Raw genomic sequence first — 27,523 nt, 5'->3', positions numbered from 1 at the left:
AGAGTGTAGAAATTTGACAGATAGTATACTTTAATGAGTGGTTCACTCTACATGCATACCGATTCAAATCGATTTTCTGAAATCGCTTCTTTACAAACCGATCTTTTAAGGATCGATTTCTTTCTCCGTGATTCGAATCGACCTTTAAATCGATCTGTTTGAAAAAAAAATCGGCATCCCTAGAGACGACATGCCCGCGGGAATTTCGACACACTTTTCGCAGCTTTTGTGCGCTTCGAGCACACGTCGGTTGTCGCGGATGATCAGCGGAGGCATTGTTGCGTCTATTGCAAGCGCGAGCGTAATGTAGCGTGACGATTTTTCAACGCGGAGTATATCTTGTTAAATTTACAGGCGTTCCCGAATGCGCGGTCAATTTGGGAGAGAAACGCACTCGTGGCACTTCTCGGCCTCGGTTGCTCCGTAACGCGATATATTACCGCGATGTACCGCTGCATTATACAGGAGCGAACTTTTCTATGCCGTGTACTCGCAAAAATATCCGCTGACGAGTCCGAGTGTTATAATCTCGTCATCTATCTTCGATATTCCCTGAAAAAAATCGTCTCTCCCTCGACTCCTCGGGCGCGATAAACGACGGAATTCCCAGAATCGCGTTGCCGAAGATACTGACATTGATAGCGACGCCGATACTTAAAAGCTTCGATATGTAGTTTTACAGCGTTGCATTGCAACAATTCATCGCGATAGCAAGTTGCCGGAGAAAAAGAAAAGAACTGAGGGAAACGGCACTTCTTTTCTCCCTCTTGCTCTTTCTTCTTACAAACAAGCGGAACGCAGGCAGACCCTCTTGTGTGCGATCCTTACGCAATCTTCATTAGCGTGCTCCAAAGCGGAAATGAACAATGGAGCGCGTCGCGTGGTCTTAACGTGCGTCTTTGTTTTTTCTTCCGCGCGAAATGATGTTCCCTCGTGCTGTTCCATCTCGTCGATACTTAACGAACGATATCGAGATTGGCGGGCAGCCGCGGGCGCTGGCATCCTCCCGCACATTGTTGCACTTAATAGAATGTCACTGCATTATCAAGCACTTCCTAATGCATTTTAATGTACATACATATGTGCATATTACGTACGTATGTACGTGTGTGTGTGTGTGTATGCGCAGACTGTAAGCTTCAGCGCGTGTGTCTCGTTTCGAGCCGCTCCGAAAATAAAAATAAACGTGTTACGTAACGTGCGTATTCTCGCAGTGACGCGTGTTAGAGTCATTATGTACTGTCATTACGAAAGTGCACGTATATCAACATTTGCGTTTAAAATAATCTATCGGCGATCAGTATCAACGCACGCGCGCGTTTGAGAGAGAAAGAGAGAGAGAGAGAAGGGGGGAGGCATGGCACACAGCTGATCGCGATGACACGGAGATTGATTTTCCGCCTTTTTGTGTCGTTTGCTTCTTATCGCAGCAATTTATCCGCCACCGATATCAGCGCTGAGTGCATTAGCCATTTTCTATTCGATTCACTCCTCCTCGCGGCGGTGTTGAAAGTACGACACCGGCAAGGAAACAGCGGCACTTCAGCGAGTACTTACTTCGGGAATAATCGTTTTATCTAATAACGCTCGCTTTATCTTTCGAGGTTATTATATTTCTTTGACGATGACGATGACGATAGCACTTATTAACGCTCGTGAGATAATCGCGTTTTGAGCAAAAATGTTTCTCTCTCTGGAGAATGGCGCGTGTCTTTCTCTTTCTCGCCGCAAGCAGTGGCAGTTGTTAATGGCGCGTGTTGTATTTTCAATCATCTGACTGCGTTTCTCTGCGACGCGTACATTTTCGCGAAACGGCGTATTTCTATGCGTCATTTGTCGCAGTTTGTCGTGTAAAACAAAAAGGAAAGGAAAGAATATCGCGCCAGCGTCGGTTTCAGCTTGCGTTATCGGTCGAGGAACACACAGCCGGGGAGTTCCTCGTCAACACCGAGCGTCTCTTATTGATCGTCCACGGTCTCGCGGAAGTTGGCTCGAAAACTTTGTTTCGCAAACGAAATCCGTTCCTGGATAAACGCGCGACTGCGAGATTTTTGCGCTCGCATTCGCGCCCTCGCTCGGCGGTGGGATCTTAAAAGAAAAGGAAAAAAAGTGAAATGGAAAATCCGACACGCAGTAATTACCCCGTGTAGCTTTGAGCCGTGCAGCCATTGCCGCTTCGCGCACACGGCGCGACGGCCGTTCGATGAATTATTCCGCAGATTGAATATTATACGTGGAACGTGTCTCACATGCTCGGTAATTCGATTATTCTCGATTACCGGCAATGGCGCGAAATCATCAACGTATATTTCGCGTCGCGTCGACTTGTGACTCGTGCAGTCCGCAGTCCGTCGCATATGATTATAGACACACATACACACACACACACACACACATTCTGTAGTACAACACGCGATAACGATGGCGTAATTTGCGTTTGCAATTAAAATTCAAACGTGCATATCCATCGTCATTGTCGTCGGTTTTCAAGTCAGAGAGAGAGAGAGAGAGAGAGGGAGAGGGAGAAGAGCGAGGAAGTCGCTTGCGGGGCACTCGGCCGGGACCCGCGAGAAAACGAGGACCTTTCTGAAATCACGACGTGTCCCGGGGCCGAGTGCCGGAGGTGCGTCGCACCTCCACCACGGTGGCACAACTTGAAATCTCCTAGGTTCGTATTACGCGAAAGCGGTCGTATTTAACGCTAAATGTAGTCGTCCGATTTTCAGCCCGAGATAAAGCCGCACGCGATCTCGGCTGCGCGCGCGCAAGACGCGAATAAAGTTCAGCGCTTAAATGGCCAGTGAAGTCTAAATGCGGACTGTGTTCCTCGAGATTACGTGGCTCTTTATCGTCCCAAAAAGTCGCTCACTCCCGACCGAATTGAGATCTTACGCGGAGAGAATTTTTCTCGGGGATATTAGCATTCACGGCATACCTGTTTTTGTCCAGCCGAGACACGCTCGTATTATTCAGAGCACTTGAGGGCAAAGTAAAAATATCAACACCGCGGGACACGTACCTAAAAGATTGGGATACTCTTATTATTCCGGCTTAAATACGCGAAGGTATCGAAACTTTCGACATAAAATATATGTATGTATTCAGTCCACGTGTACATGCATTGAAACTACTCGAATTTCAAAGTCAAATTAATAAAAATACCGGCATTTATGCCCACGTGTCTCGGCGTTGTTATTTTTACCTTAGTGTGGAAAATTGTTTTACATACGGTATACATCTCGTTTCCACGTCGTGAAGATACTTTAAACGATATCCGAAGCAACGATCAGTTGATTCTTGTGACATATAAATGTGTGTGTGTTTCATATAAATATTATATCATGTACGAGTATCATACATCGACATGTTTTTTCGCGACACAAAACGCGTTGCAAGGGAATCCGTGTATTTTTCCCTCCCAAGTACGATAATTTCTCATCGAGGGGTGGGATTTTGCCTCGGATCTGGCGGCACGCAATCGAATGCCATTATTTGCCCACGTCAAAATTCGATACGGACATCGTCGTCATTGTTCACTGATTCAATAAAATCGCTACATCTGCTCGCGAACGCGCCCACGTTGATCTTCCGCGCTAACGTAATCGAATTAGTATGGTTACAATTAGCGTCATCGCGCGAATTAACTGCAGCGCGAATCGCAATTTTACGGCGCGAAAATTCATCACGGATAGACGCGCGCTTTTCACGCAAATTTGCGCGCGTATGGTTTTTAACCTTGAACGAACATTCGGCATTCTGTGGAACGGTAATATCTTGATTAGCGTACAGGGTGTGTCGCACGAAAGTTGCCCGAATTCAAGGCTCGAGATACAGAAATATCGCGTCGCGTCGACTGTAACAAATGTTTGACAAGCGCTCAGAATATGCGAGAGAAAATTTTGTGGAATTCATAACGCATCGATCAATAAGAATAAACTCCCGTGCAGCGGCTCGCGAAAATATCGCACGTCTCATGTTGCTATTTTCGGCTGAATAGACGAAAGATCGCGAGAGAGATCAGTCCGCGTTCATTGAGGTGAAATTTCGCTGCATGAATGCCGCGTATTTGTAAAACACGCATTTTTTGCTACACGAGGCAACACACAAACAAAAGCAGAGATCAAGGAGCATTGTCAGATAAGCAGGTAAACAAAGACGCGGGTCACACAACCGAGTAAAGAGAGATGCACTTTCATGAACGATTCTTTTCGTGGCGCTTCGATATTCGAGAGTTAATATCAGTAACTCGGCGCCGCGATTGTGCAGCGCCGAGTTAATCGTTTATCGTCGATTCCAATATTTCTCGCATATTATTCATTCAAAAGCGATACCCCGAATCTCTTATTGTTTACGGCGTCGCTTGTGTGTGCACGTGGTATTTATATTTGTTTACGCCCGTGCGTGGAAAGATTGAAATAGCGTTTGCGTGAGCAATTTATAGGATACAGTATACAAATATCTCGTCTCGCTAAATATAAATATGAGTTTATTTACGTAATAGCACGATGTTGAATCTAAGGTCACTTATGGAGGCGATTCAAAGTGTCGATTTCGAATCCATATGGAGACTCGAGATTTAAGATTCATCCGCGGCAAGCGGCGGAGAATGCAATAAGATCGAAACCTACACAGAGCGATGCGATTATTCTCGTGATGTTTTACAAGCGTTATATTTGCTACCTCCTTCTCGGATTTTCGCGAAAACCCGATGGTACCTATTTTTTACCGTTCGCGACTGTCGCGCGGAAATTATCGGAGAAAAAAAGAAGACGGAACGGGGCTATTTCGAGCGAGAGATAAGCGCGTCTGTTGTCTCGTATAATAGACATCATATAAGTACGATTGTATTTATATCTAGTGACGAGGGAAAGAGAGAGAGAGAGAGGGGGGGAGAGAGAGAGAGAGAGAGAGAGAGAGAGAGAGAGAGAGAGAGAGAGAGAGAGAGAGAGAGAAGGAGGGAGGGAGGGAGGGAGGGAGATAGAAAGATTCATGTTCCGGAAACGCGGAATTGTCGAGACTGCTCCTCTCCGCGTATATTTCGAGAACAGTCGCGAGAGTGTTGCGGAAATGTATGCCGGGAGAGGATACATTACGAAGCAAGTTTCACAATAAGGTTAATGAGACTTTCTTAAGGCCAATCGCCCGTAGTATATCTCCTCCACCTGTCCCGATAATACTTCGTTGGCCCACTGTTCGTCTGTTTATCCTAGCTCTTTTTTCTCCACGAGGAAGGACAATATCAATTTTCCTCGATCGCGTCTTCCTCTCTCTCTCTCTCTCTCTCTCTCTCTCTCTCCTCTCTCTCTCTCTCTCTCTCTCTCTCTCTCTCTCTCTCTCTTATCGGGCCGTCCTTCGACGAGTGCGAGAGCGAACTTTTATTACGGCGACCTTATTCGGCGAGCGGTATTATTTTAATGGGCTCTCTTTGAATCTCGCGCGCGCAACGAGGCTTCCTTTCGATCCCGTCCATTCCGTCGCGGTTTTGAGACTTTCCGCGAGTCCTCGTGCAATAAAAAAATGTGTGTCAGTGCGCGACACACGAGCGATATCGTATCTGTTGATGAAAGCACATCGCGTTCGGACGCTTTGCGTTACGTTAGCGTTTGTTTGAGCGGTCGCGGCGCGGCGCGGCGGTCGTATTTACGCATTCTCGGATTTGCGAAATATGGCCCGAGACCTGTGCAAGAAACAACAAAAAAGTGGCGATACCGTGCGGGTCGATAAGCGTGCGAGAGCGGTGAAAAAAGAGAAAGAAAATTATTCAACATGCGGCAGAATAATGGAGAGGCAGAGAGAAAGAGAGAGAGAGAGAGAGAGAGAGAGAGAGAGAGAGAGAGAGAGAGAGAGAGAGAGAGAGAGAGAGAGAGAGAGAGAGAGAGAGAAAATCACGCACTCTCGTATTATCTTGCAAGGATACGAATCCGCAAGATCAGGTTTCCATTTCGTCGGGCATTTCAGCCAAAGAGGGGGTAGTGATAATTCGGAAAAAAACGCGTTTACTTTATTATTAATCTATCTTTAGGATGTATTCAAAATAGCACGACTCGTAGAAGGGCAGACGTGCGCCAGAGAGAACAGCGCGCGTACTCGCCGTCACGTATTCACACATACACACACACACATACAAAGAGAACATACATGCATAGTACGTGCACTCGCGCGCACGCTTGACGGTTCTCAACTGCTGCTTCGCGTTTCCTTGCTTCGCGAACGACGCAGTTATGAAACGACCATAAACGTGAGTCGCATTCATTTCGAAAGTGACATACGTCGGTTTCGAAAGACTCGGCAAAATCTACGCGTTTTGCATGCTTCTAGATGGGTGTCGCAAAAATGTATGACATTTCTGAAACACAAGCTCGACTACTTTTGAAATGAGCGTGAACAAAGACACTTGTGAAAATGTCAAACCGTTTCCCACGTCGGCTTGAATTTGGCTAGCTTATATTTCTGCTCTAACTTCGTCCGAAAGTCGAGCTGTGACCTTTTAGCGTCTATTTCGATATTTCTAGAGATGATATTTTTCTCAGAAAAAAGTCGTCGCGAAAAACTTCCGTAACGAAGGGAGAAGTCAAGTTCGGACGAAAGACGCGTCGGTGAATTTGGACTGGAGAGCGGAATTATCGAAGTCCTTTCAATAGATACCAATGACCCGAGATTCGAGCCACAAAAATACAACTCGTCTCCATCGAGCTCTGCCAATTCTATAGAAAATTCAAATTACGATATATCAGCGATAGATCAGCGTTTAAGCGACAGTCGAGGTGATTCAAGCGCCAAGTTATCTCTCGTTACGAATTGAAGTGCCGTCGACATGAGGTCGATAAGTACGAGCGAGCGCGAAAGCGCCAGCATAAATTCTGCTGCCTTCGCATAAATTTCGGATCGGGTTTGTTGCAACGTCGACAATGTCGCCTCGAAGCCTTAGTCACCGAGCTAACTTCAAGGTGTGTGCAATTAGAAAGTCGAATCGATCGAGGGCGGCGCGGAATCGAATTTTCCGAAGACTCTGACGCTAACAGGAGCCGACCTACGGCAGCCGCGCGCGGAGGCAACTTCGGTTGAGAACCACTGACCGCTCGAGCACACACAATAACCACCTGCGCGCGCGCGTACACGCAGCACACACGCGCAGTGGCATCGAGCGGATCAATAATTTTTGATACTCGCGTACGGGACATTCAAAATACGCGCTCACGGCGCATGCAACGTAGTACGATGTCGCGGCATAATCGCGATCGGCGGCGGCGAGGGAAACTCGCAGAAAACGCGCGTTTTCCCGACACGGAGCGCGCAAAGAGGGACAGGGGGAGGGAGGGGGGAGGGAGAGAGAGAGAGAGAGAGAGAGAGAGAGAGAGAGAGAGAGAGAGAGAGAGAGAGATGCGCTCTTCGCTCATGGACGTGCGAAAAGGAGAGAGAGAGGAGCGAGCGAGCGCGCGCGCAGCAGAGTCGCGTCGAATAGCGGCGTTTCGCGTTCCGATGCGCTAGAGATACTCGAGAGCGTCGCGCGCGCGGTCCCGACCGATCCGCCATTTTTAATCGATATAAGCCAGTGCAGAGCTAATACTCGAGTGCAGCTAATACCCGAGGAGAGAGAACACGTCGCTCGGCTCTCTCTGTCTCTCTCTCTCTCTCTCTCTCTCTCTCGCGGCTGTGTTCGCGATTTCGCCACCTAACGGTGCTCTCTTTAAACTGCTCCCAAATGTTCCCAAATGCCCTTTAACTTCGGCAAAAATACACGGCTTGTCTCATCGGGCAAACAGTTAGATTAGATAATAGAGCAGTAAGCGCTGGCAACACGCGCGAGCGCGATGAATATGCATACCGTGCTCGTATTATTTGCCATACTCTCGTATACATATGGATCTCGTAGAAGGTAATTCAATTGAATCGCACATTCGATTCTTTCTTTTTGTTTTTCACTTGGTTCTCTTTAATGACGCGCGCGGATGTCATTGATGTAACCTACGAGAATGTTGAGGTCACACGAGCGATTGTTGTCCTTCGCTCTCTCTCTCTCTCTCTCTCTCTCTCTCTCTCTCTCTCTCTTTTCTCTCTTTTTCTCTCTCTCTCTCTCTCTCTGGAGTTTCGACAACTCACGATGATCATCTCTCGTGGCATGCCGACCAACGGATGTTTGCGGTCTGGCAAAAGTACGTGCCTGTGGTTAAAAAGGTCTTAACAATCCGCGGCCACGTCGTTTCCGATCGCCCGACTAAGCCGATCGACGTACTTAGAACGGTATACATATATATTTATTATTTTCATGTGAACTCAGCTACACTGCGAGCGGCCTTTTCCTCCTCGGGTAATTTAAACATGTCGAGAATGTTTGAACATCTTGAAGATCCGCACACAACTGTTTAAGTTAGAGATAAATTAGATAAAACGTCAAGCGTCTCGCGTAAATAGAAGGCGAGATATCTCTTTTTCTTATACGTGGAAATTTATATATATTTTGGTTTTGTTTTACGGCGCGAACATTTCCAATGCGTTTTCAAGTTTGTGCAACCGGCTCTCGTCTGTTTGTACGCTCTTGCGTATCTCGCGTCTGCGTCGTTGTAGTGGTAAGAATTCGTCTCTACGCTGGTTGCACCACAGCGCGATAACGCGTCGGAGATTATTCTCGGATAGCTTTCCGTCCGCGAGTCGACGAAGTCGCACGGAAATAATGCTTGGCCGCGCGGACGCGGAATTACAGGTGACAGTAATGCTAAATTTGAATGAAGCGCGCGACCTCGCGCGAGATTTTTATGGCGTCCGTCGTCATAACGGATTATTCGCGCGCGATATACGGTGAGAATTGTCTTATTGACGAGAGAGAGAGAGAGAGAGAGAGAGAGAGAGAGAGAGAGAGAGAGAGAGAGAGAGAGAGAGAGAGAGAGAGAGAGAGAGAGAGAGGGAGGAGCGGACAGGGATATAACAGAGTAGGAGGGAGAGCGCGAGGTGGAAGGAGAAGGAAAATGATGACATAGAGAGGGAGAGAGATAGAGAGGGACGGGAAGGGAGGGGTGAAGAGAACGATAGGAGGCAAAGGAGAGAAGGGGAAGAGAGGGGTAAAGAGAGAGAGAGAGGGTGTGAGATTATGATCGGTACCGGCGAGAGATAAAGAGGAGACTGCAGACTTTAATTTCGAGGATAGTTCCGACGAGAGAGAGAGCTTCGGATATGCAACGAAACAATAATTTACGTAACGTCGCATCTTATGATCGGGGATGCTCTCACACGCCTCGCCTCTACTCCGACGCACAGTGTGCTGTTATCGGGATGTAAACGCCTGTTTTCACAGTGGTCATCGATGCGTCAGCCTCGAACAATTCGGCCGTCGTCGCGTCGACGCCGAAGAGCGAAACCGGTATTTTTGGAAAAACCGAAATGCGCGGGAATGTCGAATTTTCTCTCCCGGGGAGCTACCCGGCGACATCTCCCCCTCCCTCCCTGGCCCTGCATCTCCAGTGGTTGTTACGTCCCATAGATTCATACAAAGAGAAGGAAAAATCACAACGCTCGACGGCGCTTTTCGTTCAGTCGTCCTCGCCGAGTCGTCCGGTTGAGAGATCGGCCCTGCGCGCGTCACTCGCTCCTGTCGAGAATTCGAGGACGCGTGCAGTCTCGCAGGCCGACGGAATCGACACGTCGCGATTTTGCGGAAAATTCGCTTCTCCGACGTCGCGCGCGGCTTAGGCGGCGGCGGCGGCGACAGAAACGGCGGAAGAATCAGGGCGCGGGGAGGTGCGGGAGGACACGGAACGGAACGCGGACGAGCGCGTGCATGCGAACGCGCACCGTTGTGAACGTCGCCCCGCCCGCGCGTTGATCGCTCCGATCGCGCGCGCGGCGGTCGTGCCATACACACACACATACACGTACACGCACCACATACACGAGCGGCGACGACACGACGACGAGGGGAGGATGGTCGCTCGCGGGAACGGCCGCGTTCGCTAGCTAAGCGAGCGCGACTACGCTCCGCTATTCCGTTCTAGCGAAATAGCCTCGCGGTGCAGACTGATCCGTTCTTCGCGAGCCCGGGAGCTGAGTGTAAGTCCGCCTCTTTCATCCACACGAGCCGATTTCTCGACATGTGCCGCGCCTCGCGAGAGCACGACCAGTAGTAATATAAGTCGCCCGCGCGGCGATACTTCCCCGGTACGACCCTTTCTTCTCCCTTTTGCCCTTCGTCCCTGCGCGCCTCCACCGCCACCACCACCGCCGCCGCCGCCGCCGCCGCCGCCGCCGCTGCCGCTGCCGCTGCCGCCGCCGCCGCCGCCGCCGACGTAGCCGCCGCCGCCGTCGCAGCAGTCGCCGCAGCCGCCGCTGCTGCTGTCCGTTGTCGCCGAGACGTTTAACTTTCTCGTGGAATTTACGCGGCTACGCCGATGCTGCCGACGCTTGCTCGCGAATGTGTCTCGCGGGGAGGGAGAGGGCAGGGGAGAGTACGCAGAATCCGACATCGACTGCCTCTCAATCGCGCCGAGTGACCCGATGTGTGTGCGCGTGTGATGCTCGGTCCGAGGTACGTTTTTTTCGGCGGATGCTCCTGTCCTCTCTCTCTCTCTCTCTCTCTCTTTTCTTTCCGTTTCCGTGCACTTTCTTTCTCTCTCTCTTCCTCCCCTCTCTTTCTTTCTCTCTCTCTCTCTCTCTCTCTCTCTCTCTCTCTCTGTCTCTCCCCTCCACCTCTCTTTCTCTCTATGCTGTCTGTCTTTCTCAGCTACGATACTGCTCGCGCTGCGTACCTTGCGACCCCTCGCCGTTCGTGAAGTGCGTCGCGCGCTGCTCGCATGACGTTTGCTGCCGTGCTGTCAGAGCGGCCAGAACGGATCGCCTTGCGCGAGCTGGCATTTAAGAACGGCTGGTAAATAATGTCGCGTTGTCAAACGAGCGTCCATCGTGCGATATTTTTCCTTGTTGTCGCCGTCGTCGGGCCGAGTGCGGGTCTCTCGCGCGAACCCAGTAGGAAAGCGGAATGTTGAGCGAGCGGTATTTCGGGCATCGTCGGATAAGCAGGGCCGTGCGTGCGGTAATTACGTCTACGTATTAGGTTAGCGTCCTACTGTGAGTGCTACGAAGTGTGCGAAACCCCCGTATAACACGGGCTCTCCTTAATCCGCGTTTGGTCACTGCTGTGGAGAAGTGTTTAGATTTAACCTTGAACGGCGGATCTTTCACACTCCTCTTTCTCGTTTCGCTACTTCGAGGTGCTGCGATCGATAGGAACAACGAGTCGCAGTCGTAAAGACTACTGTTTTCAAGTGGATCGTGAATTGTGCCGGTTCTAGAATCGTCAACGTAAACGAAAATAACGAGATTGCTATATTTTGAGTTCGATATTTTAGTTTTTTTTTTTTAACATTTAACAGAATATATATTTTATTCATCTTAGAATTTTAGCAATTATTATGAACGTATGAAATGCACATTACGTACTTAATGTACATCTTTCCCACACATAATGATCTTTTGATAGACTTCAAAGATAAATTCTAAATAAAATTTTTCTGCTCTGAAACGTTAAAATGTTTAATGTTTTGATGAATTATACATCATATACTTAACATTGTGAGTAATAAAATTTTATTCTTCATATAATTTTAAGCGTATTTAACGGGAAAACATTTTTTCAAATTTCTTATTGTACAAGATTTTTTTTTTCTACAAATTGTCAAACAGTATGCATTGCAATTTAATGCAGTCTGAGTAGGATATTTTGATATTATGAATATCATAATTGCAGAATTATCCTGATATGGTCCATATTCTTTTAGATCTCCACTGGCATGGAGCTAGGAGCGCACTGATAGCGATAGTTTATGAGGTACTGATGAGGTATTTGATTACTTTGCAGATACAAATTTTTACATAGTTTTTATTCAAATATTCTTACTTACTTAATTTGATCTATTCTAATGGTGTAGCAACTATTTAAAATAGTTGCTACACCATTAGAAATATTGTCCTATTAAAAATTTATATGAGATTTCTCTTTTATCTTTTTCAATTTTCCTTTCAATTATATAATTGCATTAATATGAACAATATTTCTTAATTATTACCATTCTCTTATCAATTTCGGTTTTGATGATTTTGATCACTATTAATAAGTTACTTGGTTACTCTATCAAGTTGTATTTTGCTTAAATTAAATAAAATCAATAAACGTTATAAAATTGACTTAAGTACAATACTAATACATCTACATAGGCTTTTGCCTGCAATGCATTATTAATTATGTGCCTATATATTTCATATATAGATCTTGGTTTCTATGCATTGCCTGCCAAAGAAGAACTGAGCCCAATGTTTCCACACAATTCTAGTTCACATGAGATTTCTACAGAAACAAATGCCTTCGTACAAAATTCCGTGGTAAGCAATTACATGTAAATTTTAGGCATTTAAGATAGTTTTTATATATATATATCACAGCTTACGTCATCATTTACATGAACCCAAAAAGATATTGAATGGATTATGAATTTGTATGAGTTCATAAAATGAATTGTTCACGTTGCAGGATTTCAAAGTATTAATGTTAACATATACACCTACAATATAGATAATATACCTGTAATACAGATATTGCTTGAAATGTAATTAAAGAGATACAATGATGTAATTTAATAATCTATTAGTCTTACATTATTAGTTATACAGTCTACAATATTATTAATTATTAATTATACAATCTACAGTGAACTACATAATTTGTTATCCATACATGTACACACTTATCTGTAGATCTTTTTTTATTTATGTGCAATACTGTTGCAACTTTGCACTATATTATACTGGTTGTATTTGTTTATCTTCATATGCTTTAGAAACACAAGCTTTGTATGAAAACAAACTGGCACTTTTTTAAACTCATTGTGTTTTCTTTTTTGTGTTGCAGGGGTATGTAGTAGTATTAAAGGAAAGCAGTCTGGATGGGGTGGGGGAAGGGGAAGGATTAGAGCACACTTGGTACTGTGATATCGAATCCATAAACAGCAGCACGATGGCAGCACCTATTAGCCATCCCGAAGCTACCGCCGCCAATGACTTTTCAACCGTCCTGCCGAACCAAGCTGGTGAGTAAAATGATGATACAGCTGCGATATTTATAGACATACTAATATTTCTATTTCATTATTACTTTTCACCTGATGCATCTGTTATGTCTATCTTGTTACTTTTAATGTATTAACTCTTTGCGTTGAAATCATGTTTTTTAGACATTATGGTTAGATGTTTGCGAATCGAGCGTGCATGTTGATTATAGACTTGACATCTAATCCTGATATTTTGTAATAATGGAATTCGTAAAAATTTTTGCCAAACCGTGTAAAGTATGTGTAAATTGAATTGCAATACATACTTTTGTTTTTTCAAGTTTAAACTTCTCTGTATAGAGATACGCCCATACACCAATAAAATATTATTGCGCAAGAAGTTGATGCAAACGAGTATATCGTACAAAACTTTTATCCGTCATTTTTTAGAAGCTGTTGTAAAGCTGAATAATATTGTAAGCTCAGCTTTGTTGTATACCTATAAAAAAAAAAAAACTCAGATGCATGGACATATACATGATTAAGCTTTCTATGAATACTGCATTTTTCAAATTACACGAAACATCCTGCATCACATAAACATATTTAGATACAGAGACAAAAATTTTTAAATATGGAGAAATTAAATTAAATAGCTTATCGAGAGATATTTGATAGATATGCAGGAAATTTCGACGTTTAGAGTTCGGTAATTCTGATTTGCAGGTGAGTTGGACTCAACCGGCATAGGTAAGGCCTGCCAGTCAGTGGCGCCAGCAACCACAAAATACCCAACAAATCACCTTCTAATCTGCGATAATAATAATAAAATAAATAATCACAACAATGCAGAACATAATCATCACAAATACAGAAAGCAAAACACACCGGGCTTGCTTGGTCAGCTGGGCAGCTCCGCCAATAACTCTAAGTCTACTTGTAAGACGTTAAGTGATAATAAGACTAGCTTTAGCCATCTAAACTTTAGGGTACTAAGGTATTTAATAAGTGGATATCTGCGCGCTGTAAGGGACAAAAAGTGTCGCATCGTTGGGGTACCTAGCCTAGTTAGGATACCCAAGTCTGATAGTCCCCAACGGTTGTTACGCCTCCCTAACTCTGTCGACAATTACTCCTTACTAGGGTCCTGCCTTGACCTGGGCGACAACAATAAATTTAAGGCTAATTTTAGTTACGTAAATAATAACAACTCCAAGTCTGTGATATTGCTCAGCTCAACCAGTTACAGTAACCATTACCTCCTCTTTAGTGGTGGCTTTGACAAGATAGCTGCTGTTATCCCGGTACTTTGTATTAAAAGGGACGATTCCACCACATCGAATAGAATGAAACTACTAGGTGATAAGTACGCCCTAGTTACCAGTTTTGCTCAGACCTCCAGACTGCTTGCAAACGATAGAATTCTGGATGATAACTCTGACATCCGAGTTTCTCTGAGCCGCCGAATAGTACGACACCTTCTGGAATCGCATTTCGATGGCAACACTCTAGTATCGGTGTCTGTCTATGCTCAGAATTTCGCGATGTACGCCGCCAGTTCTTCCATTACGCTTATCGTTTCCATAAACGAAGTAATTGACCACACTTTGCGATCTTTCCTGAAAAGTCTCACGCTACTGTATGTACAATCTTGTATTTCTCCATTATGTAATGTCACTGTGACCGAGCTGATGCAACACATATGTGTTCCACTATTAATAATATGTAAAAGTAATGATTACAACGTTGGTAATAATAATGAATACTATAATAACGAGAACATTAACGTTGGTAGTATTGAAGAAGAAATTAATATTAGTAATAATAACCAAGATGTTATCGGAGACATTGTTGACATCGCTGTGTGCTACAAGACTAGTGTAATGACTACTAATGTTAGAATCTTAGGGTCTCAAAATGATGGTATTAGTTGTACCGAAGCAACAATATTTACTGTTGGTGCTCTTTTATTTCAGGATAACAATAAGTCTAATAAGCTTCTAAACACTTGTTTTAAGATTAGTAGGTATAGGGGATCGGCTACTGCCGATCGCGAATCTAACTCTACCATTAAGTCTGTATCTAAGTCTACGCTAAGCGATAAGTGTAACGTTAAGTTTGAAACATCTCATACCGCTCGACTTGACGAATCTGACAACAGAAAGCAAGTTAAGTTGACTGTCAACATTCCTATAATGACTACCTGCAAGCCTACGATGACGCTTACATGCCAATCAGCCACCGTCGCATCCCAAACAATTGTTGTACCTGTATCTCGGGCGGAGAGTCGCACGAACGACAAGGAAATGCGATTGGAATATTTCAATATACTCCAAAATGACCAAATATGTATCCAGTATATGTTGCTAAGTCACACAGATGATCTTAAGAATGACTTATGTCATTATGACGCTAAATTTAAAGACGTGCAAAATTATGCTATCGACAAGCTCAAGGCAACATCGAAAGATGACTCGGCTCAGTTGATCTGCAAATATGACCAAGAAGCTCTTAGACACGACCGAGCTCGTAAGAATGACAATGATGATGATGATGATGATGACGATGACGATGACGATGACGATGATGTTGATGATGATAACGTCATCGCAAGCAACAGCAACGAAAATTTCATTGCACCGTCTACATCGCAATGGTCATCCCTTATAATGCGTACGTGCACGCTACTTTCTGCTTGTCGAGCAGCGTGCGAGAATAACGGGAGCAAATGTGAGCTTCAACGGCGCCAACTGAGATCCACTCTGGACGTCCTGTTTCGCAAGTTGTCTTATTTACATCGGAACGTCTACGAGCCTATTGCAAGTTACAAACAACGTTGGGGTATACCGCTGATATTGCACTTGGCAGGAGGTGGGGAGAGTTCTTTGAATACTGGAGGAGCTGCTAACTGGGGATCGACACAAGCCACTACTCCAAATAACAACAACGCAAGCCAAAGTGGATGGGGTAGTACACCAGGGAATCCATCTGGTAGCACTAACGCTCCCAGCAATTGGGGCGGCAACACCGTCAATCGATCTGTTACGGGAAATCCGAATCAAAATCAAAATCAAGGGCCACCTGGTAACCAAAATACACCGGGTAAGTGGTGACTTTTGTAATATTTATCCGAGTCATTTTATTTAACAAGATCTCACAAAGTCGCGCAAAGCCGCATTTAGAAGATACAATTAAACGTTAGTTGCGTTAGTTACCTCGTGTATCTTTTTTTCACTGTAACTTATTTAATCATATACGTCTTTGCCTTGATTAAGTAGGAAATGTGGGTAAAGTAAACAATCCCAATCAGCAATCCAATCAACAATCTGGTCCGCCAACGTCTCAATCAAATAACCCTACCCAAGGAAATCAGAATAATAACCAATGGCCTCAGGGAAAGTCTAATCCAGGTGGTCTCGGGCAAAACCCGTCAGTGCAAAACAACAACAACAGTGGTGTTCAGCAGCAGCAATCCTCAGGTTCAAGTGCAAGTAATAATCAGTCGAACAATCCTACTCAAGGGGCTGTGAGTATCGGAAGCACTTCGGCAAGCAACAATCCATCTACGAAGCAACAACTTGAACAACTCAATACGATGAGGGAGGCACTTTTCAGTCAAGACGGCTGGGGCTGTGTAAGTGAAAAAAATTATGCACACTTGCGATTACACGTAGAATCAAGATCGCGGTAGGTTCGCGATGTAGTAATTGTCACTCGTGTGCTGATAATTGTCGACAGCAACACGTGAACCAAGACACAAATTGGGACGTACCAACATCTCCTGAGCCGTCTATGACAAAAGATGGTGTACCCATCTGGAAGCCGCCGGTGAACAATGGCACCGATCTCTGGGAGGCTAATCTGCGCAACGGGGGACAGCCGCCGCCTCAACAGCAGGCGAAAACTCCGTGGGGCCATACACCCGCGACGAACATTGGCGGCACTTGGGGTGAAGACGACGAGACAGCGGATTCGTCGAACATGTGGACAGGTGCACCGACGCCGTCGCAGCCGAACGCTGCTCAATGGACCGGTGCAGCCGGTAACCAAGCCGGTATGTGGGGAGGTAGGCTAGTGAAGGCTGGAGATGCAAGATTAATGGGCAAAATGTTCTAAATTTCTTCATTTCGACTGACTGAGAGATTCTCTCGATCCTTTCTCTAGCGTTATTGGCTGTGTGTCATGCCTGTTAGCGCACCGCTAACGTATCTTCTTCTATGTGACGATGTTCAGAATCCCAAGCGTATCATTTATTAGTTGCTCTATCAATTCATTTGTAGATCTATAGATGATATCGTAGAAGAAGGTATACTTTTAAATATCTAATTTCTTTTCATGAAGGTTGAACGGCCAGTAAGAACCTCAATTTGAACTTTTATCAGCCACTCCATCTTTATTTTTTATTATCACAGGCAGTGTCGTTTTACTTATATTTTAATTTTTTTTTTCTGTACAAAGATGACACATTTATATATATTTATTAATATTTTTATTAATATTTTTTTAATATTTTTTTATTAATATTTTTCACGCATTCTTTTGTCATATTATTTAGATATTAAATACAAGCTGTATTTGAACACGTTTTAAAAATAATGTAGCTTTGAAGTAGCTACAACCAAGAAAACATTCTTTGAATATTGAGGCGTCCATGTAATCTATAGAATAATATAGAGATCGTTTACAATAAGTGATAGATCAACAGATTGCACCATGTAGTGTTGTATGTACTGAAAGTTTCTCACTTAACCGATTTCGGGTTATTCTGAACAAAGTCCTACATTTTTAGAATTTTTTTTTTTCTAGAACAATACAATTGGCTACAAGTGTATCTCAGAACTTACATCGTATTTGAGCAGTTGAACGTATGCAAGATAATAAATTAGTTAAATTATTATGCTTCCGACAAATTTAGCTGCGACTTATGTTTGGTGTAAGGTCGTGTTGTGCGCCACTGTATGTTACTCTTGCCTGTTAGAATTGAACATGAATACTCCGGCATTCACAGAGCTTTAAGAAAGTGGGGTTATAACTCGAGCGATTTTCATCTGATTTTGCATATGTGCCTTTGCGAACGCTATAAATATCAAGTGATTTTTTTACCGATATTGTGTTTGAGAGAACTTATTCTTCAATACAAAAGTGCGCTTTTTATGTGGAAATGCCCTATGTTAGACGCTTTTCCCTAAAACATATGCACTTAATTACACAGAAATTGTATAATACAGGTGCAATGTTCTCCTTGCTCTTACTACTTCTGTTTTACTCTTCTCTCTTTATTCGCTCTCTAAAAAAAAAATTATAACACGTTACGTATTGAAATTTGAATTGTAAATTGCTATTTTACTATGCATTTGCACAAACAGGTACAGATATAGTTATGAACAACGGTCGCGAGAGTTTAAAAAACTCTTCGATTCGTTATTTGCGTAAAAGAAAATATATTTTTTTATTGTATGATATCCACTCATTGATTCAATCTTAATTGCTTTTTTCGATTTTGTGACTGATGGCTGTGATGCAAAATCAAACTAAATCGATTTATAAGTGATTGCCATTTACGTTCATAATCGTTTGTCGATTTTTTATTAGATACGAATTGTATACGTTTTGCTGTAATAATTGTTATTTTGAGCCTAGCTTGAGCTTAAAATGACATTCGACGATTTGGACGAATGATTGAATTACTTATAAATGGATTTATGATTATCGCGCATGGGCGAAGGGACCGTCTCTACAAATATGATTGATTGTAACAGGATCCAACTGGGGTGATCCTAGAATAGACCATAGAGATCCGCGAGACTTGAGATCTGTTGATCCAAGAGAGATGCGTGATCCTCGGGATCATCGTATGTCTTTGGATCCCAGAGATCATATGCGTGTTATGGATCCTATGGCACGTGATCCGCGAATGACCGACATGCGTGGCGATCCACGTGGGATATCAGGGCGACTGCACGGTGCAAATGCAGATGCGATGTGGAACCAACCGCCAGGTCCACCGCATCATCAGATGGGACATCAACATCCGTCTGGACCACCGGCCAAGATGCTCAATCCTTCGAATATGAATCAATGGGCTGCTCCTCCCCCAAAGGACATTATGCCTGGCAAACCCTCTGGCTGGGAGGAGCCGTCACCACCAACTCAACGGAGGAATGTACCCAATTACGATGACGGTACTAGCCTTTGGGGAAATCCAGCTGCTAATCAACGTGCCTTGCAAACTACCAAGGTATCGCATTGGAAGGATATTCCCGCACCTAACTTGGCTCGTGGAGGTATGTATATGTCTGAAAGTAAGTTAGCATCACGATAATTTTAATACTCGTGGTAAAAAATATTTTTTTTTATTTTCGCGGGTTGAAGTAAAATGCAAGACTTGCAAGCTTTTTATCCCAGGAAACCAGCACACCAGCATTTGCCTTTTATTCAACCAGACGTAGACGCAATAATGACGCGAATTTATGCATTCTTCGCAGGTATGCAATGTCCGCCGGGAATGCCTCAGAACAGGATGCCAGGGCAACCTGGAATGAAACCTGACGTAGGCGGACCCATGTGGGGTCATCCAGGTGCCCCTAGTGGACGCAACGGAACTTGGACAGACGCTCCACACGACACCGCTTCTTGGGATGATCCGAAGACTCCGGCAACGTGGAACGAGCCTCAGCTAAATCCAGCAGCCTGGGGTGCTCCTACTGCGCACAAACCAAAGCCTATGGGACCCACCGGTAGCTGGGGTGACTCCGATATGGACCCGACTCCTAGCTGGGCGCATACTGCGAAACCTACACTGACGAAGGAGGTGATCTGGAGTAGTCGCGAGTTCCGTTATCTTTGTGACTTAGGATTCAAGGTATGTGTGCGGGATTCCAAGTGTTTGTCTGTTTCGTACTCATTTGGTCGTAAAACTCATGTATCAATATTTTGTCGTTTCAGAAAGAGGATGTGGAACTAGCACTGAGGAACCGAGAGATGAATCGAGAGGAGGCATTGGAACTTCTCAATCAGATACGTCCTGTTGATCAATGGAGACGTCACGACACGCATTCGGGCTATGATCCGACGCATCAAGCAACTACTGCGCCAGCTTATCCTCGATTTAATCACGTAGCACAGCAGATGTCATTCCCTCCGGTAAGTTTGATCAACGCAATTGAAAAAAACATACGCTCATAAGTACGTACAGATACAGAGTTTAGAGCTTAGCTTTGCTGAGAAGTGATTGTGCAACATGGAGCAATGTTCTGAGGTGAACAATATCTTCGTATATGTTTTCGTCGAAACGACGTTGATGTTGAGAGTTTGACAAAACGAGAGACAAAACTTTTGATCAAACACACGCGCGCTGTGAAATTTGCTTAACAAACTTTGAGGTTGAGCGAGTATACCGAGTTTTAGCGTGAGCGTTTTATATGAATTAACATCTAATCCGATGAATTTAACAACTGCTATATACGATATAGGTGCGGTGCGAATAAAAAAAAATTACTAACGGTTTTCTGTGTGTACGCACTTTTCTTTGATCTGCAAGTGGATTCATAAGTTTCTTGAATACTCTTACACAGATCAAAAGTACGGGAATATTCAAACAAATATATCTATATGTGTGTGTTTGTGTGTTTGTGTATATGTGTCTGTGCGCGTGTGTGGTATGTTTATATAATACTTCTGATGAATACGAAAGTGACAAGAGAGAGAGAGAGAGATTCAAACTCTTGCTCATATAATTGATATTTGAAGAGGAAGGATGTTTCATTCGTAATAGGGAATATATCTGTTGAAGTCTACACATATATATATCTTCGACTTATATTATAAACTCAGCAGAATGTACGTATTATGTTAGAGCGGGTGGAAGAAAGGGCGCAAGGTAGGATGGGTACACGCTATTTGTATTCGATACAGGGCGGAGGAGTGCCCAGCGGGGCAACCAGTGGGGGTGTGGGTGGTTCTGTGACCAGTGCTAGTCTTCTCAAACTTCAGCAACAGCAACAGCAGCAGACAGCTGTTCCGCTACAACAACAACAACCAAGTACCAATGCGCCACAACCCCCTTTCAACCAGGTGAACTGTCAAGCACACGCTTGAAAATGTTCAATGTATTTTTATCATTTGTATCTAGTTCTTTATTATGAGAGCAGAGTAATTAAATCGATAGTTATATATACGAAATATAAGGCACTGTTGCACATCTTGATAAAGTTGCAACGCAAGGATATGACAAATCGAACAGCTCAAGATGTTTTATCTGTTTATGTCGAACAGAGTTATCAGTTTATGTTAAAAAAAGATCTGATAAATAGACTTTTATAATAGTTTATCAAGTTTGTTTTTCTTTTCTTTTCTTTTTTTTTTTTTTTTTAATATGAAATAACACGTGATATTTCTTAAATTGCTTGGAGATTTGTGTTCAAATTTATGACAAAATTATATATATATATATATTATATTTTTCAAAGTTTCACCTAAATCAGGAAGGTTGATAAACGTTTCTTAATTTATACGGTGACATATAAAGAGTAATATCGCGATAAAAGATTCGATTATTTATGCCAAATATTTGTAAGGTATTACAAGCTACTGATATCAATTTGATAGCAAGGCTATATTTGATAATCTGTTGGTATATGTCTAGCACAGTCTGTTTTTTGAGTGCATGAATTTGTGTTGAATTTGAGCAGTACATTGTTTTGCATGTTAACCGCTATTTTCTCTATTAATGACATATTACTGACTACTGGAAACTAAAGAATGTTTCAAATTAAAGTTATGTTGCCTCCAAGTCCTATGATAGTTCTTATATGTGGAAAATATTATGAGGCTATATGCAGGATATCTTACTCCATCATAATATTCCATCAATTTTAAAGAAATTATTTAAAGAATTTTAAAGAAATAGATTATTTTTGTTAAGGAATAAATCATCCTGTTCCCCTTACTCCCAACACAAGTTGACACTAATGAACATTACGATGCATTTAATTTCCAGGCGTCTCGCGCATCACAGAATCAGCCAAGTACGCAGCAATTGCGTATGCTCGTGCAACAGATTCAACTGGCTGTTCACGAAGGATATCTGAATCATCAGATTTTGAATCAACCACTGGCGCCCCAAACTCTGATGTTACTGAATCAACTTTTGCAACAGATCAAGGTCTTGCAACAGTTGCATCAACAGCACACGGTGCAAAGTACCATGAAGGGCAACAATCAGTCAGTTCTGCAGATCAGCGTTCAGATTACAAAGACGAAGCAGCAGATCACGAATTTGCAGAATCAAATCGCGGTGCAACAAGCAACATACATGAAGCAACAACAGCAGCATCCGGCGCCTCCATCTCAGGCGTCAGAATATTACAAATCTTCTGTGCACGATCCTATGTCAGCTCTGCAGAACAGTTTCAGCGACTTGACGATGAACAAGGAGGCACCAGTGGTATGTGTTAAATTTATATATATATATATTTTTTTTTATGTTACAAATATTATTTCATGGATATATTTATTTAGCTCAACATATTCTGTAAGAATTTTTAGCGTATAGCGTTTTTTGCTTCTGACGTTATTAATCAAGATAGCCGTGGCGAGGAAACAGGGATCTTAAAAAATTACTTGTACATGCACATGATGTCTCGATATAGCAATGATCTATATCTGTGTATATTATTTCTGTAGAGTCAACAGCAGTCCAGATTAAACCAGTGGAAATTGCCATCGCTCGATAAAGATGGCGATCTAGTATCGAATGAATTCTCCCGTGCTCCTGGAACTACGAGCAAACCACCCACAACACCCGGTGGCTTGACTCAGTCACACAGCAGTCCGAATATGAATCCTTTGTTAGGCCAAAGTGATGGCACGTGGTCTTCGCGGCTCGGCGACAGTGGTTGGCCCGATCCAAGTAACAGCGATTCGACTGACGGAAAGGATTGGCAACCGGGTGGTGCCGCATTCACAGACCTCGTGCCAGAATTCGAACCGGGGAAGCCATGGAAGGTAATCCATTTCCAGTACTGTCAATCGTTACTTAACCTTTTAAGAACCTTTTGTATTCGCATGGAGAAGTTCAGATGCTCCACAACATTCCTGCTCAATTTTTCTCGCGATATATAAAATTGTACAAAAAAAAATTTTCAACCGCGATACGCCAAGTTCTGTAAAGGTAACTAACGAGTTAGCATCTAAGGTATGTTCGGATCCACCTATATTTAATTTTATTTTAGGGTACCCAGATGAAAAGCATCGAGGATGATCCTAGCATCACTCCCGGTTCTGTCGTACGTTCGCCGTTGTCTTTGGCTACTATCAAGGATCCGGACGCGATCTTTTCGTCAAGCAGTAAGACCTCACCGCCACCGCAAACCAGCAATCCAGACACATCTATCCCGAGTCTAAGCAACTCCACATGGACGTTCAATCCACCGGCCACTACACCGAGTGCATTTACCAGGTATCATTCTAAACCTACGTAGACTATTATTGCGAGAGAACGTGCACCACTTTTACTCCAGGACATGCAATTAGAAGGCTCGACTTTTTGCAGCAGCTCTAAGAATACGTGGGGAGAGTCCGCCCCGCCACCTACTGCTGTGACTTCGGAACTTTGGGGTGCACCGATGAGTAAAGCACGCGGTCCACCTCCAGGCTTAGGTAGCAAAGGGGCTACGAACACGAGCAATGGGTGGGCTGGACTGGGTAGTGTCAGTAGATCCTCCAGTTCATGGGGTCTGCAATCTTCCACGGTCAGCAATTCCGGTTGGATGTCTACTTGGCTCTTGCTGAAGAACCTAACACCGCAAATCGACGGCTCGACTTTGAAGACGTTGTGCGCGCAGCATGGGCCGGTTCAAGACTTCCGTTTATACCAGAATCACGGAATCGCGTTGACGAAATATTCCACTCGCGACGAAGCAATCAAGGTAAGCGAAATCGACTCTCGGGTCCTCTTAAGCTTCTCGCTTCTTGCGAGAAGAACTTGGCTCTTAAATTCCGACAGCTGGAGACGCATGAGTCGCATGGGATATTCTCGATTTTCTTTTTTACAGGCACAAGGCGCCCTAAACAATTGCGTCCTGGGTAACACAACGATATTTGCCGAATCGCCAGCAGAGAGTGAAGTGCACACTATTCTGCAGCAGCTCGGCCATGGCGGACAGCAACAGGCCGGCGGTTCTGGCGGTGCTGGATGGGGCCTTAGACCAACTAACAAAGCCGGCCCACCGCCCGACACTTGGGGTGGTAGCTCCAGCCAGCTCTGGGGTGTCCCGCCCACCAGCAATTCCTTGTGGAGTAACGCGGGAATAGACAACAGCGACCAGCAACGAGCAACTCCTAGTTCTCTCAACTCGTATTTACCCGGAGATCTTCTGGGAGGTGAGTCGATGTAGAGAGCGAGAGGCCATCCGCCCGAAATCTCGTCAAATAGGTGAAAAAAAAGAAATCTACTTGTTTGTGACGTAAGCCCAAAGATGCAGCTCGGCTGACGCAAACTTCGTGATCAAATATGTATTATTCCCCTCCCAATCCCCCCAATCTGCCGCTTATTCCTCTGAGACACAAAGTGCATAAGATGTATATGCGAGTATTATTGATTCGCTTTGAGTCTTTGGATATGGCCGATACAAAGTGTATCTGCCTATATATATCTAGCGTCGTCGATAGTGAGCGTGTGCGAGAGAGCAAGAGGATAAGGGCAGAAGGATGAGGGAGGGAAAGAGTGACAGAAAGGGTGTGAAAGAGAGAGAAAGCAAAGAGACGGACGAGGTCTTCACGAAACGTCAATTATATTGCTAGGAAATGCAATTATTATAACGAGTTACTTAACAAAGAAAAAAAATTACTACCCTCGTATCCGCCTTGAGTAGAACACGCGTAAGCAAAAATCGCAGTGGTGTACAGCCAAATCGTGCGATAGATATCTAATTTTACATGACAAGTCACACGTTTACACGCATACACGTATGTAAAACACACATACATACATACACACACACACACACACAAACGCGCGCTCACGCACACACACACATACACACACACACGTATACGTGCAACATGTGCATACACGCAACGGACAAACTCGTAGAGGGGAAAAAAAAGAAAAAAAAAGAAAAAGAAAAAACAGCGGCACTTGCGAGTACGAATTTTGCGGTCGCGTCATTACTGCGAGGAGACTTGTGGATTGCGGAAGATCAAGTTGGACCAATTGCAAGAGGTCTCTTCGTCACATTGGTGCGTATACTGCGTGCGATCTGCCACGATATGTAACGACGACTGGCGTTCTCGTCGTTTCAAGCCAATCTAGTAAGCATGTATTTCTAATCTGAAGATTAATGTAGAGAGGACAAAAAAACGAAGAAAAAAAAAGAGAGGAAGAAAGAAGAGGACTCTATCCACGCTCTCTGCCGTTTCGCTGTGAAGGGAGGGCGCCTTTCAATGAAGATTTATCGGCCGAGGGTCTCTGATCAGGTCAAAGAGTGTTCCATTTTTGCTGGACAGTTCCGAAGACTGCAGCGAGTATCAAATGTAGACTGTATCAATCTAATCAAAAGAAAGAAACCTTAAAAACAAGCATTGACGTCGCTGCCTGGTGTTCTGCCCGTGGCATCACCCCCCCCCCCCCCCCACCGCACTCTCTGGATCCCCGACATGGAAGAAAATGAGTAATGCAGGGATATCAGATCAACTGGGCAACGACGCAACGATACCAAATGTTATCGCAATAACGTAAATTTTATTCTATATTAAATCTAGATGCCACCTGTCGTGCCAATGTCCAGTGTGTCTCTTTACCATTTATTAACGTAGAGTTTAAATGAAGAAGAGGAAGGAGGAGGAAAAAGGGAGAGGATGGAGAAAAAGAAGATAAATAAGAGAAGAGAATGAGAGAATACGAGAAGAAAACAGATCGGCGAGATGAGATTTCATGGACGAAGCGTTGAGAAATACCGAGAGAAAGAGAGAGTGAGAGAGAGAGAGAGAGAGAGAGAGAGAGAGAGAGAGAGAAAGAGAGGAGTGTGTTGATGAAACAGGGCGAAGAACTGGCTGAAAATCGGGTTCACACATTAAAGTAAACACAATGAATACCACGTACTAATTGCTGGTATTAGCATATTACGCTTCTCGTTAGTGATGTTCGAACGAGGAATCACAATGGTCCACGTAAGATCGTAACGCGAGTAATGGCGGTGTTACGAATGGCATTTATTGTCGGCACATGGAGTCGAGCGGAGCTCGGTCTCTCTAGGGTGAATTTAAATTAGTTTTTCTCTCAACGTCAAAGGTACCTGAACGGACTGATAACCAAACGACGAACAAGCGAATCGTTATTTACTCATGCACAACAATTTCCTTTTTACTTTCCGCTTCTCCGTGTCAGCGGAGTGTCGGGGAAACGTTTCGCGAATCAATCACTGGCGCAACCGCGAACGACGTGAAAGAGACGGCTTTTACCCTCCATGAGAGTATCTCGGGGAGAAAAAGCGAGAAGAGCAAGAGAGATATATAGATATAGAGATATATATCCGATATATATACATGTGAAGACAAAATAGAGGGAAAGAAACAATCATACACATATACACACACACACACACATACACACACACATACACAAGACGAGCTGTTAACGAGAGTACAGCGACGCGCGCAATAAGTGAATAATATAAGTGAAATAACTACATGTAACACATACAATACAGACACGCTGTTCAACATACACGTTTGCCACGCATGACTGACCGCATGCTTGCAAATGTCCACCACGTCAAGCTAAGGAAACGTACATAGTAGCATTGGTCGACAATGATTCCGCCGCTTCCATGCGATCGGTCGATCCTCGCGGATGCCGGACCATTATACCTTTTGGCGTACCAATAAATCAAAACCATTGGGAACTTTTTATATCTTTTGCCTTCCAAGAGAGAGAGATCGCTTCGCTAGGAGAACATCATATATCATCATATAAAAGGGCCACGTTTTTCGCGAACCACATACTATGGAAAATGATGAACCGGTGCTACCGGTTGACGCGCGAGCGGCACGATAGTATCCGCGCGGTTCCGCCGGTCACGTCGCCTGGACTCTGTCGGCCAGTGTTGTTACGTAATGCTTAATTTTAATATTTTCGTAAGGGAGCATAATTTTAGATATTCATAATTAAATGTCGCTAATTAGTTGGAGGTAGTCAAAAGGAAAGGCTAAAGAGTACGACGATACGATTATGACGACTATTACGAGCTCGCCAGTTGCGAAACAAAAAGAAAAAAGTAAAAAGAAAAAAAAAGAAGATGGAGGAGGAGGAGAAGGAGGAAGAGGAGGAAGAAAAGTAGTGGAAGCGCTGCTTATACAAGAACCGTTCTGTACATAAACGTATCACACCCAACGGCGAGTGGCTGTCGCGTCCGATCGGGAAGATGAATCTTCTGTGTTCCGAAGTGAAGCAAGTAGGAGGGCGAAAGTGAGTGTGAGAGAGTCAAAGAGTA

General features: G+C 44.1%; 1 protein-coding gene across 13 annotated transcripts in view; it reads left to right on the top strand.

Moving 5' to 3' along the window:
- gw (trinucleotide repeat containing adaptor protein gawky) overlaps positions 1 to 26,540 on the top strand; it is a 32,599-nt gene extending 6,059 nt beyond the window's left edge. The window contains exons 1-16 of one of the 13 annotated variants that reach the window (XM_019843436.2): positions 9,019 to 10,041; positions 11,766 to 11,815; positions 12,254 to 12,366; positions 12,893 to 13,070; positions 13,758 to 16,133; positions 16,307 to 16,665; positions 16,770 to 17,085; positions 18,791 to 19,315; positions 19,517 to 19,893; positions 19,977 to 20,174; positions 20,946 to 21,104; positions 22,030 to 22,476; positions 22,716 to 23,036; positions 23,264 to 23,490; positions 23,584 to 23,959; positions 24,086 to 26,540. In XM_019843436.2, the coding sequence (XP_019698995.2) occupies positions 12,298 to 12,366; positions 12,893 to 13,070; positions 13,758 to 16,133; positions 16,307 to 16,665; positions 16,770 to 17,085; positions 18,791 to 19,315; positions 19,517 to 19,893; positions 19,977 to 20,174; positions 20,946 to 21,104; positions 22,030 to 22,476; positions 22,716 to 23,036; positions 23,264 to 23,490; positions 23,584 to 23,959; positions 24,086 to 24,427 (6,270 nt within the window). In that variant the 5' untranslated portion in view covers positions 9,019 to 10,041; positions 11,766 to 11,815; positions 12,254 to 12,297 and the 3' untranslated portion in view covers positions 24,428 to 26,540. The other 12 variants (XM_019843439.2, XM_025305445.1, XM_019843438.2 and 9 more) reach the window with 12 other exon arrangements.
- The last annotated feature ends 983 nt before the right edge of the window (positions 26,541 to 27,523 follow it).

Source organism: Harpegnathos saltator, unplaced genomic scaffold, assembly GCF_003227715.2.
Source record: "Harpegnathos saltator strain DR-91 unplaced genomic scaffold, Hsal_v8.6 scaffold696, whole genome shotgun sequence".
Classification (NCBI taxonomy): Eukaryota; Metazoa; Arthropoda; class Insecta; order Hymenoptera; family Formicidae; genus Harpegnathos; species Harpegnathos saltator.
Note: the sequence above shows the minus strand (reverse complement) of the source record. Positions and strands in the feature narration are given on the sequence as shown.